Source organism: Neopelma chrysocephalum, unplaced genomic scaffold, assembly GCF_003984885.1.
Source record: "Neopelma chrysocephalum unplaced genomic scaffold, ASM398488v2 Primary Assembly neopelma1_96936, whole genome shotgun sequence".
Taxonomy (NCBI): Eukaryota; Metazoa; Chordata; class Aves; order Passeriformes; family Pipridae; genus Neopelma; species Neopelma chrysocephalum.
In genome coordinates, this window is record NW_020925579.1 from 196,176 (window position 1) to 215,045 (window position 18,870).

General features: G+C 42.7%; 1 protein-coding gene across 2 annotated transcripts in view; it reads left to right on the top strand.

Annotated features, from left to right (window-relative positions):
- The first annotated feature begins 11,208 nt into the window (after window positions 1-11,208).
- Window positions 11,209-18,870, top strand: part of TLE4 (TLE family member 4, transcriptional corepressor) — a 101,438-nt gene continuing 93,776 nt past the window's right edge. For both annotated transcript variants that reach the window (XM_027670763.1, XM_027670765.1), the window contains exons 1-4: window positions 11,209-11,685; window positions 12,074-12,171; window positions 13,299-13,362; window positions 14,688-14,732. In XM_027670763.1, the coding sequence (XP_027526564.1) occupies window positions 11,641-11,685; window positions 12,074-12,171; window positions 13,299-13,362; window positions 14,688-14,732 (252 nt within the window). In that variant the 5' untranslated portion in view covers window positions 11,209-11,640. The remainder of the gene's footprint in view (window positions 11,686-12,073; window positions 12,172-13,298; window positions 13,363-14,687; window positions 14,733-18,870) is intronic.

An 18,870-nucleotide genomic window follows, 5' to 3' on the forward strand; every position in this document is an offset into this window, starting at 1 on the left:
TACTAACCTTGGAGCCTCTTTCTGAAATATAACAAATAATTTATGGATTCCACAGCCCTGTACCAATACTAATTACACCAAGTCTTTTTATACTTCCATAACAAAACTGAAAATAAATTGTCCAAAGCCAGACAGTGAGTGGCGAAGATGGTATCGTGCTTTTAAAGATGTAAACACTCTTGTTTGACAAGTCAGACTTTGGACTGAGCTTATTGCATTTAAGCTAATCAGCCCTACATGGAGGACCTCTAAAATTTTTTTTATTCTTTTAGGGCCTTTACTTTCCAGGGAGGGAAGTAGGTGATGAACTTGTACACTTAGAAACATAGTGTAAATTTATAGGATGCCCTAAGTGAATGAATGTGCTAGAGACAGTGTTTGAGTACAAACTTCTCCCTCAAGGGCCCAAAGACAATGTACATCTCATTTGAGGGGGATTGGGAGGGTCTGTCCTTGTTCAAGTGTGTTCCTAGTTCTTCTCTGTTACCAGAACTGCATCTTCATCCTCAGCTCATCCTGCTTAAGATGCTGATATTCCTGCATCATCACAAGTACCTATATTCTTCTCACTAAACAAGTTGTGAGCTCTAGCACTTTTACAATATGAAAAAGCAACCTAAATACTAGAATCCAAAGCACTTTTGTGTGAATTAATTAGCACTCCAGTATTTGACCTCTTAACTAGACTGCAGTTTCTAATTTGAAGGTTATCATTAGCAGCCCCTATAAAACTGGTACAATAGATATGTGCACGCTGCCATCTAATTCACAGTAATAATCTTCCAACAAGTGTGTTCACTGTTGTCCTTTTAACTGTAGCAGAAAGAAATAAAATTGCATCATTTGATGCAACTGAATGAATCTAGTATTTATGTCTTCCTTGCTATCTCATATTAAGAAATTACAGAGCATTATTCATAATATCTGTTTGGTAAAGGCAATAGTAAAAGGTTGGAGTAGAAAATAGGTAGAGAACACTTAAAGAAAAATAACCATGAAATTTGGTAGGTATAAAGCTTTTATAAACTCTGTTTTCTTCTAGGTTACTGTATTAGGAGTCTCAAAGCTTCCTCCAGTTAGGGTTAATTTATTGTTTATATTAACATGTATGCCTTAACAACATAAAGAGCATTTCCCACAGACCAGTTAATAAGATGCAGCACAGAGAAAGGGCCAATGAATCTGTTTGTTAAAGTCTACTTAGTGAAGCTATGACTATAATACTCCACTGCTGAAGTCAGTGAAAAGGCATCAGCACAACACAATCCAAGGAAAAATGCAAGCTGATACAGCACAACAGATTCTTTGTTTAAGAGCAGTAGAAATTTCCAGCAAGTGTCTGTCAAAAAATGCAAAACAGAAGAGAATAATCAAATAACTAAAGAAACCCAATCTAAAAGAGAATCATTATAAACCAGGACAAGGACACTTTGTTTTTAAGTGCACACAATGAATTTTAAAGCTCTTTCTTCAGAAAGGATGTGGGATGATGACCAAAGAGCCAGACAAGGGCTAGCGCTTACTATCTACGCCTACACTATTTACTCCCCACTTTATCTTTGCAGATGGAATGCTGCATAGCTGACATCAAGAAAAGATTAATTGGCCAAAGGAGGAAGTCCTGTGGAGATAGGAGGATGGTCTTGTTTTGGCTCTGAAAAATGACACATAGTCATAGAATGGCACATAGTCCTATGACCGGAACTTTGAAGGACACTATGCCCAAAATAAAGGAACTTTTACCTGATTAGGGTCATTTAAATATTAAAATGCATACCCTGCATAAGCTTTCCTTATAAATACTATCACATATATGACTATATTGCACAACTTGCTACCTAGATCTGCCATATATAACATAGGAGGAGGGAGATAAGATTGGGCTGTACGCAAGGAGGGTAGAAATTTCATTTAGTTAGGAGAAAGACCCAAAAAGACCTGAGACAGTCGACTGGCTACTCTCCTCTCATTTCTTCTGAGTGGGGATGCTCTAGTCCAATAATTTTTATTTGAACAGGCCATATGTTAGTATGGTTTTCATTGCAAGAAGTAACCAACTGCTGTTAAAGGAGGTACTATTCATTTGCTATCTTCAGCTTTATCCCTCCTTTCTCTGATAGGGACTCTGTTATGGCAGGTACTGTTCTAAAACTTACAGGGAAAAAAGTGAAAAAAAGTTTGTTTAGTAAATTACTCCCTGTTTTGTTTTCAGCCAGCTCACATCAAGTTCAACTCAATATGTCTTGCAGCTTATTCTGAAAACAAGCAATTTGATTGCCCCTCAAGTTTGACCCAAATCAATTTGACCCTTCTCTCTTTTATACCAGTGTTCATCCAAAGCCATGCCATTAAACCCGATGGAGTCACTTGATCTACAAGCAAGCAGAGAGTAAATTCCCATTCATTGTTTCCTTAAGTAAATGACAGAATTTCATGAGATAGCCTCATCAAAAGGATTTGTCATTAGGAACAAAATGTCACTGTTTACCTTTGAGACAGGTGTGGGTTAAAGGGCTGGCTGGTACCTGGAGTACCTTTACTGAGGATCATCTGCATGTATACCCAGTTATACAAATAGAAACAGTCCTTAAGATAATAACCACTTCCTCACTACTTTCTTTAGTTGTGGTTTGTGAGGGTCCTTTTGTCAGCAGCCAGTGAAGAGAACTGCATTGTTTGTGTTCGGTTTTCACGGAGACCAGACAGTGACCCCAACTATAAAGCATACCTAGAAGACAGGACAGAGTCTCCCACTTACAGAATCCACTCTTCTCCACTCCAGGAAACTGATGGAAGCTCTTCATCTCACAGAAGATACTCTGGAGTCCCCACTGGGCTTCTGTTTTGTACTGGGATCAGGAAAGAAAAATGTGCCCAGGACAGGAAAGACAAGGCTGTAAGATGTTGATGCAATTTATACTACGAAAAAACGAACTCTCAGCTCTTCAGAACTGTGTGAATGGGAATAATGGAAAGGTCACCTCATATGCTGCTTTGATATAATCTGATGTTATGGCAATATTTCTCACATCACCTCAAAATATGAAAATAATCCACAAAAGCCTAATGCTGATATTTTTCTGAAGAAAAGATTGCTGACTCCATGGATATGTCCATGTCCATGTATAGGGTCACTGTACATTAATCCATTAAACACAGAAATAGAAGCAGAATGCATTCAGTGATTCTCAAAATCCATAGTGTTCAAAACTTCCAGTGCTGAAATACACAAAAAGTTCTAAACTGCCTGGACTTTAGACAGCAGGAAACTTGCATTGCAACTAATAAATTTACTTGAAGTATATCATCTTGACTGTTTTCATTCTGAATAATAACTGGAGAGGAATTCTTCTTCCTATTCTTTAGGAAGGAAAAGTCTGTTTAGAAAATAATCCTGGTTGTTCATCAGATGAAAACACACTGCCATTGAATTAGAGTTTTCCATATAAATACAGCAGCTATTTGCTGAACTCAGTTTCCGCCAAACACATTAATCTTTATCATATAGTAATTCCATTGCTACTCTAAGATGTGTGTACATTTTACTCATGAATGATGCTCCTAAGGAAGGTCTAAAGGAAATAGAGCTGTTTGACAATATGTATCTGAACTCCCAATACCCTGTGCTTGCAGTCTGCAGTACAATGACAGCATGCAGTTCAGTTGCAATATATAATTAAGAATTAAAAGAGAAATGGTGGCTTCACCTTTTCAGAGCAATCAGAAGATTTGCAATATATGATGAAAGAAAGAGAAGTCCAAAATCTTATTTACACCCTGAAAATAAGTTCAAAATACTTGTTGAGTTTTTGTCTTTTGATAATATTTTTGTGCTCCTCAGTTTACTCACTTTTGCCAAAGTACAGAAATGTTAATACAGTCAACATAAAGAACATTAAGCTAAATACATACTACATCCATTTTAAATTATTGTTTCTGTCTTTTGGCCTCTCCCTCCAGTGAGACTTTCCTCATCCTGCTTAAAGCACCCTAAACTTGTAGAATTAAATTGGTATGTATAATTCTCTTGTACATCAAAATATAAATCATCCAACAATGTTAATTTCCAAACAATGGCACTTTCTCTTTTATCAAAATTATATGACAAAAATCCTTTCAACTTAATATGTACTTTTGAAAAGCTAAAGTTTTGAAAAATGTGGAATAGTATTTATTGCACCTAAGAAAATGTGAGTTAAAGAATTCAGGGATTGGATTTATTTAGTAATTAATACATGCCAGAGACTAAATAGTGACATTTGCTAATGGTATTGCAAGGGCTGGGAGAACTTTCTTTACCTTCAGGACCCTGAAGTAGCAAGAAGAAATGCTAAGTCCATTCTCCTTCTAATATGGTTAGGAAACTCCTAACATTGCAGTAAGCACTGAAAACTGGGTAGAGAAATTGAAAGGTAAGGCAAAATGGAAAGCTATGTGTTTTCCTACAGTCATCACTCCTGAGAAGGAAATCCTTGTTTTTCTTATACTGGGGGTGAATGCAGGGGTGAATGTACTGTGTAAGTGGCTGACTTCTCCCTTAGACCAGCCCATACATTTTGTTGTGAAATCATCTGACTAGTTTACTGGAACCTAAGAAAATTTTGGATCCAGTGTTGCAAGTGAATTGGTGGATTCCAAATTACTGAGATTAACGAGGTTCCTCTGAATAACTGCACTAAGAAATATTGTAGCCTTATCAGGGGTGTCATTTGTAATCTAGCTGCAATGTGACTATAAGGAATAAATGTAAGAAAATGTTTTGTTCAGGTCCAGTTTTGTCAGTTTGAGCCACATTGAATTAATTTCATGTTAATTGCAGCTAAAAGAGTGTAGCCACAAAATGTGGGATAAACAATCTTATAGCTACAGACATTTAGCAAATGTTGCAGGTGGGCCTCAGGACTTAAGTTGCTTTCTTGCAGAAAGTGAGGAGTGACTAGGTAGCACTCTGTCCTAGTTAGAACAGCTGGGACCGGTTTATCGCTGTACGAGTGTAACCCAAAACTGTGTATTCTATAGCCTTCCACGCCATTTCCCAGAAACTGTTATCAATAGACCATTTACACCATCTGCCCAGAGCAGCCTGACTCCTCAGGCTATAAACTAGGTGTTAAGAGGCCTGTGAGATAGGAGGATGCTCCTGTCCTCACACCTTGCCCTGAGGGAGGTACTGAGCATTCCTGCCTGAACTGGAGGATATATAATCTTGGAGTCTTGGGACTTTTTTAACCACTCATGGGATCCAGAGGAAGACTGCAACCACAACTTTTCAACCAGACTGCAACCACCACTCTCGACCAGACTGCAATAGCACTCTCACCAATAGGTTTTTTTCCCTCTCCTTTTACTTTGGGCTCAGGGGGCCCAACGAATACAACTCTGTTCATGCCCCAGGGTGCTGGGTTATACATTTGGGTTTTGTGGGTTAAAACCAACTGTTTGTCTGTATAATCATATGTATTGTATTATTTTATTAAATTGATATTCTGATTTATAATCTCTCCTTTGAGTTGAGTTCATTTCCCCTGCTGGTTTGCCTTTAAACCAGCACACACTCACAGACCGAACATGATGAAAAGACTTAAACATAACTTAATGATGGTAGAGGACTTTATGAGACTTCTCTGAGAGAGCTGAAGTTTTTCTCCCAAAGAATTTGTCATGGGTTTGCCACGGATAATAACATTCTTTACTATTAGTTCACAGATTTTAATGCAAAAAGGACCACTGACTAGGAAAAAATACTTTAATTTCAAATATCTGCCTAAGCCATTTTGCACCACATAAGTTCGCGAATCCAGCTTCCAGTACATGATAGGTCCCAAACTATTCTTATTCCTGCAGAAAAAAACTTCTGTGGACTTTAACAGAAGTTTTCCTGCCACATCCCAAGTGCAGTTCTTGTAAGCAGAATTCTGTCATTGCAAGAATTCTGCATGTAATGAATCAAGTGGAAATAAACAGACTATAAATCCAAAACACTAATGCCTATGAAATAACTAAATAAAGTGGGATTTTGGCAATGTGAAAGGAAAAAGTAAAGACTTAAATGAAAAATAGTTTGAAACATGCAAAACTCTTGTTTTGCATGGGAGGTACATATAGATTGGCATTATCAATCACTGCATTATACATAGTGCTTACCAGCTACAACATATCCTTAAGGTCACTAATAACTAATTGTAGGTAGGGAGCATTTTAAAGACTTGCTGAGGCAGGGTCACTTGATAGCACTTGTAAAACACCAGATCATAAACGGTGTGTCATGTTGTCTACATTCTTCTACCTGTAAAACCTGGTCTAATACCATAATTAAAATTTTTAAGTAGAGCGAACTTGGTTTCAATTCAACTGAAAACCTCACTGAGTTTATCTTTTTGAAAGCTAAGAAAAGCATTTATTACATAGTGAACTTAAATATGTGTACTGATAAAAGATTTACTCTGAGGCATTCTGAATCAATTGAGTTATCAGTTTAACACTTTATTTTTTTGAGTATGTGTGTGCGAATATACAGTTGGCAAAGTATGGAGATCTAGTAACTTGGTCCCAAAATAAACTGTAATAAGTTGCAGTGCTAGGCACAACTATCTTGGTCTTCAGCTACAGTCATTCCAGACAGGATATATGTAGGGTTACATACAAAACAGCATCAGGATTGGACCCTTTATTAAAGGTCCTCTAGCACTGATAAATCTCTGTATTAAGGTTATGATGTGACTGTAAAAAAAAAATCATTAGACTCTGAAAGTGGGTTAGAAAATCTTAGGTAGAAAAGAAAGCTTCTTTGTCACCTATCCTGTAATATATAAGCATGCATTGCTCTGTTCACTTCAGACCCTAAATTCTGAATGTAAACAAAAGGAGACTAGTTCCGGATTATTAGAACTGAAATAACCAATTGCCTTTCTCGACAAAAGAAGCAAAAGAATGGATGTGATATTTTGCACCCTCTGGCTCCTTGAGATATTTCATAAGGGTTTTTCTACACCTGTCAAAACTTAGCACGCTTACTGTCCATGTAAAACTGCCTAAATATTTCTTGCAGTCAATTAATTTATGAGAAATCTTTAGCAAGTTGTGTAAAACATTTAAAATCTAGCTTCTCCACTTCCTAGATAATAATAATAATGGCCCATCTTCGCGAACGAAGATTTGGGGAAAGGTCTTTTACCTTTCCAGCCTGCGCAATGGATTTTTTAGGTGAGACACAGCCTGCGCTGAACTGAGCCCACCCTTTAATCCTAAGGTTCATCTGCTGAGACCCCTGGTGGCTAGCGTGCAGGACTTTCACTGCTGTGACCACGGGTTCAAATCCCGGTCTCCTGGCCTGATGGAGGTCGTTAGCCCTGTGTGGCCATCCATCTATGAGAAGGACACTCTAAAACAAACCTACGTCCTGAGGACCTCACTGCCATTGTCCAAGCTTGCTTGGCCCCGGCAGATGAACCTTAGGATTAAAGGGTGGGCTCAGTTCAGCGCAGGCTGTGTCTCACCTAAAAAATCCATTGCGCAGGCTGGAAAGGTAAAAGACCTTTCCCCAAATCCTAGATAATGGTAACAAGTTATATAACCTACCATAAAAGATTTTTCATAAAAGAAGGAAAAAACAAGGAGCTTTAAATACAAAATGGCCTATATTTAAAGATCCATCAAAGCTGTGTGAGAAGTGACAAAAGATAGGAAAACAGAATGACAATGACATTCTGATCTTAATTCACATAATTTGAAAGTGGCAAGTTATAGCGCACTTTTTCAAACTTCTGGGTTTCATGGATCTTGGCAGAATGCTGCAAAACTGTGCAAAAATAGATAGTGATTGTTACATAAAGAGTTAAGTATATAGATATATACATCTTGCTAAAGTTTTGCAAACCAAACTCTGCCCTACTTCTAGCTACACAAATTCACTGAAAAGTACTGGGCAAGCAAGAGCAAACAGTGGAGAAGCTTCAACAAACACTCCCGGTAAATTGCCCTCCAAAAGACCAGGGACTGATTTGACCAAAAAGCTGTACACTTTTGCCTTCTAAAGTGTTGAATACCTTTATGTTTGGAACTCTGTACCTAATGTCAAACTCATGCAGGGTGACAGGGGAGAATGAATCCTGCTGTTATTTTCAGAATTCAATTTCTTCAGATATGCTGTTTATTTTATAACTGGACTTATCCTTCTCCATGTTGTGGATTTGATGGCAATGTATACTGCATGCACCCATCAGGTTTCCAGAGGTGCTTGCAACTCTGCAGAATTGTTCCATTCTTTTCCTGCACAGCTTTCATGCTTCTGGGTGACAGGCATTTAAGCATTTGTAGATTTGGCAGCCATGCTTCTGAATGGCAAGACTTGGTCCTAGCATATGGTAAATGTCTTCTATTTCAGAGGAGTTGGAAGTGCTCCTCTGTCTAGAGAAGGGTGCTCATAACTGATTTTTTAAAAGTATTTTTAGTGCCGGAAGATTTAGACAACCGAGAAGCAGAGTTTTCATAATTAGGCAGGTGTTTTATCACCAAAACTTTAAACAATATTTAGAGGTCTAAATCTCACTGGAACTGTTATTATGACTCTGGTAAATATGAAAATTCCAATGGAAACTAAATATGCAAGTAGGGTGAAGGCTGAGTATTGTGATACATAACATGTAGATATTTTCAGTGGTATAAAAAGAGAAGATGAGAAGGACAGATATGTTTTGGCCAATTTTGCCCTTGCCATTTTAGGCAAAAACTTCATTCAAAAGGATTCAGAATCTATTGTCACAAACTACTCCAGATTCTAGTGGTTATAGCACTCACCACAGGGGAAGCAGATTTTGTTTACAAACTCTACTTGAGAAAGAGCTGGAATTTCCACCTGGTACCACTTTCAGCTCTGCGCAGTGGTGGACGATGGACGTCATTACCACCTTTATCATCACCACCATGACTCTGAAATAGAGTCCTGAGCTCCTGACTACTGGACCAATCTTCAGAGGCCATTTAAGCAAGGCAAAATCTCAGTGGTAAAACAGGGGTGGAATGCCTCATCAAGGCTTCAAGGCACTGAGCAGCTGCAGGCCTTAGCTGGAGATCTTTAGGCAATAAAGCCAATTTACAACCAAAAACCTAAGTATACATAATTTAGCTACCATTGTTAGGGTATTAATTGCTGAGTGTAAGTTTTGAGACTATAGATTTGGAATACAGGCATCAAAAATGTCATGACTAAACCACATCTATTTTGCATGTAGGTTTAAACGGCAGCTCATTAGGAATACAAACTGCTTGAAGGCAAATCTAAGCATGACAGATACAGACAGAGGGAACCCCCCCCCCCAGTTTGAGCCTATCCCTCATATGTGCGACACTGCACAGCATTGTCTGCAGTGGGACTAGGCAGAAAAATTCTGGGGTCTTTTTAGGACACAGCACCACTACGTGCAGAGTGCGGTTTTTCCCAGTTATTTTTCGGGTGGTGTGTGTGTGTGGAATCAGGTGTTCACGCTCCAGCTTGTCAGTAACAGCCCTGCAGAAGGCACTCTCCGAAGTTGCTCCCCAGCCTGCAGAACAGCAGACGAGGTTGTTCCGCCCTGGCTGATGGAGAGACGACGCTGTAGCCAGCTGTCCCTTCTCCTCCACAGGTCATTTCCAGGTGTGAGTACTGCACGTTCCGCGGCATTCTAAGGGCCAAGCCACCCTCCGAAACCGAGACGCCCCGTCGAACACAAAAGTGGCGTTACAATGGACCACTTTAAGGGTAAGCCTTCAAGCCTTGCTCCTTCAAGTTGCCAAGGTCCTGTCCCTGAAACCGCTTCCTCGAGCAAAGCCTGTAGGGAAAAAAAAAACAAAACAAAGCAAAACTCAAACAACAAAACTTAAATCACGTCGCATTCGCCAACTATAGCACGGCACTGGGCAGGGTGGGACCCATGGAGCTGCCGGAGCTGCCCCGCCAGTACCTTCCTCGGTTCTCCGGGCAGGGAGCCAGGACTGGTCCCGCGTAGCCTGCGGGGGCGAGGGCAGGACGGCCGCGCTCGCCCCCGCTGTGGGCAGCGCAAGAGGCGCTCTGCCTCCTGTTCCCGCCGTGAGCCCCAACAAGACACTGGGAGCCTGCGGGGGCAGCGGAAGCGACGCGCCCCCGTCCTTCCCGAGGCGCTGCCCCTCATTACCGCCTGTCGCCGGTGCCCGCGGTACGAGCGTCAGGCGGAGCTCCCACTGTCCGCCGCGCCACCGCCCAGCGCTGAGGAGGAGGCGGCAAGAGCGGCGGCGGCGGCAGCAGCGACAGCCGACACCGGCCCCACGTTACTTTGATTGACGGCTGAACAAATGTTTCCCCTGTTCGAGCGCCGGCGCCACGGAAGGGTGGCGGTCTGCGGGCCCCGCCTCGGGCGGTGGGCCAACGGGGGCGGGGAGGCTGCGGAGGGCCGTCTGATTGGCTGCGAGTCCGCATGGCGTCACGGCCCCACGTGGGGCTGAGCTGGGGACCGCCCCCCTCCGCGGGCTCGTGCGCCCATTTGTCAGTGGCGAAATGATGGGCATTAATACCGAGCGGCGATTAGCGTGAGCCCAACGCCCATTGGCCGCCGCCACCGCCCTTCAGGGGCGGGGCGCGGGGGGGCGGGGCGCGGGGCCGCGGGGCCTGGCGGAAGACGTAGTACCCGGCACGGTGGCGCACGGGCAGGGGTGCCGCCGGGAGGACTGCGACTCCCAGAGTACCCCGCGGCGGCGGCCTTCCGGCTGTGTGAATATGTATAAGAATGTTAATGACGAGCCGCTGCTAAATTTGGTCAAAGGAGTCACCTCGGCAGAGCGTGCGGTCGGAGCGGCGTGGAGCGCTGGCCAGGGCTGGGTCAGGCTGGGCAGGACGCGGCTGCGCAGGGCCGGACCGCGCCGACAAGCCGAGCACGGGGCTCCGCTCCGCGCGTCGCTGCTGCCTCTGCCACTTCCCGGAGTTTCGAAAGGCGAGGAGCGAAAAAAGAGAAAAAAAAAAAAAAGACGTAAATAAAGCTGCCTGGACCGTACCGTATTTTTCATTCTTCTCGATCTTTTTAATTCTATTTTTATTTTTTTAATTTAAAAAAAGAAAGGAAAAGAGCGGCCCAGCAGCGCTGGCGGGGGAGTTGCTGTCCGGGCGGTAGCAGCGAGGACTGGCCCGCCGCACAAAAGGGCACCGCACCGCAGGCACCCCCGCAGCCCCGGCGGAACACTCGCCCGCCCGCCGCAACCGCGGGCCCCGCCGGGGCGCCGCGCCCCACTCCGCCCGGCGCCGGGAGAGCCGTCGGCAGCAGCAGTAAAAGTTTTCAGGAGGGAAGGAAAACTGTCGGCGGGGGGGATCTCTGGCGGAGCGCGCGCCGGCGCTGGCGTAGGGGCTTTCCCCGCCCTCCTCCACTTCGCCCTCCGCCACACGGGGCTCGGAGCCCGCGGAGAGGCGGCGGCGCTCGGGAGAACCGGCCGGCGCCGCCCGCTGACCGCCCCCGGGGGATGTGGCAGCAGCCCCCGAGCGTCACGGACGCCGTCGCCGCCGCGCCTCGCTGCTGCCGGCGGTGCCCCGCCAGTCCCGGGGCGGCGGGGCCGGGGCGTCCCTGCCCGTCGTCGCCGCCGCCGCGCCTGCAGCCGTGATCCCCGCCGCTCTGGCCGCCAGCGCCCCCCGAAGCGGCGTGGATGATCCGCGACCTGAGCAAGATGTACCCACAGACCCGGCACCCGGTGAGTGGCGGCGGCGGGCTCGCGGGCAGCGCTCCGACGCGGGCACAGCGGAGTTGTAGCCATTTTCTTATTGTTGTCCGCCGCGCCGCCGCCGCCGCCCCGTGTCGGGGTTGGCTCGTTCGAATTGTCCTCGTCCGGTGCGCGGCGGTCCCGCCGCCAGCCCCGCGTCCCGCGGCAGCGGCCGGTGCGGGGGTCCAAACGGGCGACGCCTCCTCCGTCGGCGGCCTGTATCGCCGGCGGCCCCGTCGGGGCAGTATCGCGGGGCGCTTGGGGCATCGCGCCTCGGCAGAGCCCGGGTGCGTGGCCCTCGGCGGGGAGCGGCGGCGGGCGGGAGGTGGCGGCCGAACGAGAGCGGGCGATTAAAAGACCTGCTGTTGCTTGCTTGCAGGCTCCTCACCAGCCAGCGCAGCCCTTTAAATTCACCATTTCAGAGTCCTGCGATCGGATAAAGGAGGAGTTTCAGTTTTTGCAGGCTCAGTACCACAGGTAATGCTGCATACTTTCTCCGAGCCCCGCGCGATCTCTCCTCTCGCCGCTCTTCCCACTGGTGTCCGGAGGGGCGGCGGGGCGGGGGCGCGGGTCTCCCTGGCGGAGCCCGGGAGCGGGGCGGACCCACCCCAGCCGGGCGCTCCTCCGCCGGCCCCGCTGCATCCCGCCGCCTCTCCCAACCCTCGGGGCAAGAGGCTCCCATGGGCCCCGAGCCGAGCGGTGCTAGCAGATTTTCTTGTTTTCCCCGCTTTCCGTTTTGTGGTTGTTCTTTTTTTCCCCCCTCTTCCTCCCCCTTTTCTTTTCTTTTTTTTTTTAATTCACTTTTGCTTGCGGGGAGTGGGTGGGTGTTGACAGAAAAATATGTGGCTGGCTGGGCTCGTCCTCTGCTTTTCTTCGAAATGCCGCTCAGGACACGCATCTTGTCTTGGCTCGGCCCCCTCGCGCCTTTCATTGACAAGTGCTGATAACCTGGAAGTGGGGCGGCGAGCTGTTTCATTATCCTTAGGTGGAACAGCGCTGTGTCCTCAAAGTGACAAGTGACTTTTGGCTGATTGCTTAACGGGCTTCTGAAAACAAAATAAACAGCGGAGGTGTTAGTGTTTACTACGGTATTCTTAAATTACCTACAGTATTTTATTTGCAGTTCTATCACCAGTAATAGCAAAAAGCAAAATTAAAATCCACAACTTTTTGCTTCTTGTAGTGGTGATATGCATTTGATTCTTTTGCGGGTCGAGTGAAAGAGAGAGGTGTTTCTAAAACTCTTTCAAATAAAAACTCTGAAACCCCGATTATGTTTTCATTAGTAGCTTCTCAAGCTACTGACTGCTACAGATAGGCATGCTTCTTCTGTGAACCCGTGTCGGTGGTCAGCTTTTAATTATACTCTCCTATGTACGCACACATATGTATGCAGTTCTTTTAGGAGATGAGCATGTTGCACAATGTTGCTTGAAAATGGAAAATTGCAAACCCTTACCCTGATATCCCAAGCAAGAGCTGGAATATACATTTATATTTCTGTATTGGAGAATTGTGTGAAAAGGGGAGTAGCCTGTGCTCAGGGGAATGTCAGTTTACTGTCATGAAGTATCCATGATTTTTACTTTTTGTGTCTTTAACAGTTTAAAGCTAGAATGTGAAAAACTGGCCAGTGAGAAGACAGAGATGCAGCGACATTATGTCATGGTAAGCAAGCTGCATAACAAATTCTAAATGTCCATTAGCTTGGTATACTGAGACTGACATACATTTGGATTGCTGGAGGCGAACAGGAAGATTGTAGTAAGCACTGCTGTTGTTGAGGTTACATCAGTGCTTACATTATAAATCCTTAGTTTCTGGGGTCTTTTAACTTGTTTGTAGTGGTTAGTATCTGCGTGAAACCAGCTTTTAAGCAATTGAGGGCGTTTCTTCCAAATGCTAGCAAATTACTTGTCGGCCCTTTAAAGCCATGTACAACTTCCGTAGTGTACCCAGGGATGATGTTTTCACTTTTGTGGATGTCTCCTAATGATCATATCTCTATAAAACGGTTCGTTTGGGATAATATTTTTTTCTATGATGGGAGTGATCCAAAATTGTACATGAATGTATGCAAATCCAAAGCCTACTTCCTAGAACTGTTGCACTTAGGCAGCTGAATCAGTGTTTCACTACATTGAGAATGTCTGGGACCTCAGCTGTGAAAGGGATTTCCTCAGTGGTTGTGGTCTGCTTGGTTAAATAACATGCATAGGAAGACATATCTAAATACATAATTGCGTGATGGATCCTGATAACTACAGAGGAGCTCTTGCTATCTCTTCTGTTGTACATCTCTGAAAGATTAGCTGTTTTCCATATGCACATGACAAGTATTACTGTTGTATTCACAAAAAGACTAAATAACCTTGAAAAAATCTTAACCATGAGGACAAGCAAATGTTAAGGCTCGCAGTTGTCTTTTTAATGCCCGATATGCCTAAGTCTTGGAGATTGTTTGGTATTAACATAACACACTGAACAGAGTTTGCCGCAGTACTCAGGCACAACAGGATGTACTTTCATTGTTTTTTTTATCCCTGCAATTTAATTGCAAGGGGGTTTTTTTGTTCGTTTTTAATTTAAAATATTGAATAATCGGTCTGTTAGACACTGCTGATTTAGATGTTTATACGCTTGAAGCACTTTGTGTGTTTTTTTGGCATCTTTTATGTGTGCTAGGGAATAAAATTGTAAGCATTTTCTGCTTCTAATGTTTGACTCTGGTTATGATTACTTTTTGTGATATTTTCGTTGTCTGTTTTTGCCTTGTTTTGTGGCTGTTCTTTGTAAATCTGACATGAAGCACTGTAGATAAAGCAAAAAAAAAAGTTTGCTCTGAAATATGCTCTTTCCAATCCCAGGAACTCTTCAAGGCAAATAAGTGTTTTTAGGTCTGTATGTCTTTGTACAGATGTTTCAGTCAAAGTGAATTTCAGAATAGTTTTCAGAATTGCAAAGTCTAATAGAGTAATTTTCTTTTTTCTTAGTATTACGAGATGTCCTATGGGCTGAATATAGAGATGCATAAACAGGTAGGTAGATAATTTATATGTTGTAAGATAATTTATTCTGTGTAATTTCTCCTATCAGTCTTAACAGAGATGTGTATTCTGTGTGACTTGCTTTAATTGCATACTTGAGTGCATTTTGAATTTTTTTTGTTCTTTACCTGGCCCTGAATCTTCCATCTCATGTATGGTATACAGACTCTGTGTAGGTTATGTCTGGATTGCCAGTTGTGCATTGTTTGATTTTTTTCCACATGTAACTTTTGCACATGCCGGTGGTCCTATACTGCACAGGGAGGGTGTATGTGAATAGGGATGGGTTTTTGGTTGTATCTTCATTTTTGTCTGGCCTCAAACCTTTGGGGTTTACTTTTTGAGAGATAACTACATCATGAGTGTGTATTAGGAAAAGGAATGCATGTGGAAAAGCCTGTTCTTTTTGGTTAACCTAGACTGACTTAAGCTGGAGCTGCAAATGCATGTGATGCACAGCCATATTCGTGTTTCCCTCAGGCTGCTTACTTGGACTTTTTTCCAAAACCAGTGTCTTAGCATCTCAAACACAAAAGATTAAATGAGCTTTCTACAAGGGTGTTAGCATAGAATTGTAGATTGGCTTGTGTTGGAGGGGACCTTAAATGTATTGTGGTTCCACCCTGCCCTGGCCATGGGTATGGACATCTTCCACTAGAGCAGGTTACTCAAAGCCCCATCCAACCTGGCCTTGAACACTGCCAAGGGTGGAGCATCCTCAACCTTCCAGTGCCTCACAACCCTCACAGTAAAGAATTTCTTGCTAATATTTAAACTAAACCTATCCTCTTTCAGTTTGAAGTCATTTCCCTTTGTCCTATCACTCACTACGTGTCAAAGACCCTCTACAGCTCTCTTGTAGACTCCCTTTAGATACTTAAAGGCTGCAATGGGTTTTATGCCTTGAACTGTAGCACTTAGGCCAAGATTAGCAAGAGATTAGTCAGCTGGAGCACGGTAGTGTAAATTAGAGTTTCTTATTCAGCAATATGTGTTTTTCAGCCTTCTCTAGAGGAGAATAAATTAAACATCTGACCTCTTTTCCGGTAAGGGAACTTTTTATATTGTAGAGTTTAATACTGACAACTCATTTTAGCAAGTGGTTGAGCATTTTGTCAGGGGCTGCTGGGGAGTGTAAACTGCAGAAATAAGTGGTTGGATGGGAGAAGAAAGACCACCTTAAAATTATTTTGTATGCATTTCTGTTCAAAGTTAGAGATTTGGACCTTCTCTGGGTTGTGAAAATAGGATTTCTTTGTCCTGTTGAAAGCAGACATAGAAGTCAAAAGTTTTTTCATGTTGTTTTTTGTATTCTGTTAGCATCCCAATGCTTCAGAAATGATTACGGTCATTTATGCTAGATGGCATGCAAATACAAAGACTGTGGGATTTCCTACCTCAAAGCATTTTGCAGCTTATGGGACCTTGGACATACAAGTTATTTTACAGACGTATACGTAGACCTTTTGAATTCCCCTATGGGTCCTTCTCACAGGTACCATGAAGACTCAACAAATGTGTTTAACAAATGGTTGACAGGAAAAGGCTGTGATTGCGGCTGATCAGATTTTATGTATCTGGTGGCTCTCTGGACCTGATTCATGTAATGAATGCAGGTGGCAAGGCTGGTGATTGACTCTCAGAGGTGTTGGGTCTGTTCTTAAAAGAATATTCAGATTGTTTGAAATCCCAATTTAAAAAAAAAGAAAACAAAACCAGAACCAAACAAACTCCCATTCAGTAAAGTTGTAGATATGGAAACAATTTACAAAGACCAGAGTCTTTACAGGCCACCTAAGCAGCAAATTCTTACGGGCATTTGAAAGCAAGCATTGCAGTCAAACTTGTTTATATTTCCAGATACCCTGTTTTTACAGTGGTTAGTTGTAGGTACACTTACACTGACTGCACAAAATTCTGTGCAACAAAAATCAGCTTGCAAGGGCAATGTGTAATGAAATTGTATTAAGCGAGGGAAAAAACCCACAGCAAAAGCCTTTTTAATTTCTAAATGTTTTACTTCAGAAATTTTATATAGCTATGGTGATGGACTCGTCAGTGATACTGTGCTGAAGTTAAATAGTGACAACTAAGTGTGGAGATTACAAAGGACTGAGTTTTAATTAAACACCTTTTTTCATCACCATTCAGTCTATTCAAATTAGTAGTTTTAACTATTGTACTCTCATGCAAAACACTGAAATATTTTGTCAGATGTTGATTTAAATTAGTTGCGGCTAAGAAAATTTCTCTCATTCTTAAATCTGATACCAATTTCCCGTCTTTCATGTCTCCCCGTCTATTGCCACAGTGTTGTGTTTTTCCTTTCTCCTCTTGCCTCAGCAACTGCAAAATATTTTCCATCTTGCTTTATGATCACAGCATTAGGGTGCAATTTGGTATTTGTATAGATAGCATTGATTGCTTCATTTAATGTGCGCAAAGCTTTTTTAGTCCACCACCTTAAATTCCCTTTTCCTCCTCTCCCATCTTTGAATTTTACTCGGCTGAAACTGAGTGGTTCATCCTTTTTTTTTCCTTCTCCCCTTCCCTCCCCCCATCTTTCTAAATTCAATCACATAAAAAATCCTGAGGGCAGTTTATCACATTATGAAATACAGACAGCCCTGCAAACCACCTAATTATTATATTTTCTTTCTTTTTTTTTCAGTTAAGCACAGAGGCATATCTGTCTTTATTTGTTTTTCTGGGCAGACAGCCTTGGTTCCTCTCAGGTTCTTTTCCAGATGTACTTGCTTGATGCCCTTGTAATGGAAAGCAGGCAATAATGCAGTGAAGTTGCCCTTCGGGGTAATTGGGCCTAGTTCTCAAGATCAGGTTAGGCTTATTCACTTATTAGATTTGCGTCTCAAAGGGTTCAAGAGCAGGACTCCCTGGAGTCCTTGGAAGTATATAGTAATTGGTGGCCCTGATATTTGAAACCTTTGTGTATTTTTCTGTTAAAGCTTCTGTTCTTCTTGGCTGCTCCCAGCCACAGAGTATTTATTTTTAGAGAAATTTTTCACTGGAACAGAAAATGATGTGTGATGGAGTCATGACTCTGTGACTTAGCAAATTGATAGAAGGATAAAGGTGCAGAAAGCAGCGGTAGTGAGTGTGCCTGTGTGTCTGGGGGCAGGGCGAGGGGGAAGAGCATCTCTTCCTGACCCTTGTGTGATGCTCATCGTCAGTCATCCTGTGTTGATTTTGATAGAAGACTATTAAAGTGAAACCTATGGGGAATTTGTCATTCTGAAAGGAAAGCTAATGTAATTAGTACCAATTAAAGTACATTTAGTAAATTGGATTTAATCTTAATTAAGCCTGCATAATGTTGCCAATTTTTAACAATTATGTTTGAGAACATAATTAATTTAAATTTTGGTAACTGAGTAAATAGCATTAGACTGGTAGAATTAGTATTTTTTTTTTTTTTAAGATGAGTGTAGGGTAAGCTGTCACATATGGTGTTACAGCCTAAAATACTAAGCTGATTTTTGATGTTCTGTATTAGGATCAATAGAGCTTCAAAATGGACACATTCCAGAAAAAAAGGCATTGAGTTAGGGATTTTGAGTTGCAGTATGATGAGATATGTCCCTACAATTTTTAATTTCAATACCAGAATAATGTTTGAGTGTTGTCTAAAGATGCCCATTTCTTACTAAGTTGCTTTTTTAACATCTGTTTTTAAGAGGCTCAGCCAGTAGTTTATGAATGAATAGTTGACGTGTTGCTCTGTGTTTCTAATATACTGTTGGTACTTGGTGGTGGTCATTTAGTTTAATTTCTGAAATTGGACTTTTAATGTTACGGTAACAGTTTATTTAAATTGCTGTAATCAAATATGCTTGCTGAATGTTTTAAATCAGAATTGTAATCATCGCTTAAAATAAGTGTCCATATTTGGATACAGACAACAGATATTTGTGAATGGAACTAGTGGAAAGCATAAATAAAACACAGTATTCACCTTTGACTATGTGTTTTGAAGGTGTCAATACATAAATTCTGATTCATGCTTTTATGCTAGACCTTCGTCTTTGAACTAATTCACATGCTAGAATGTTGGATTTCAGCATTTTTTGAAAGAAAATTTAAATCTTTCAAGAAGCTGGGTATTAAAAAA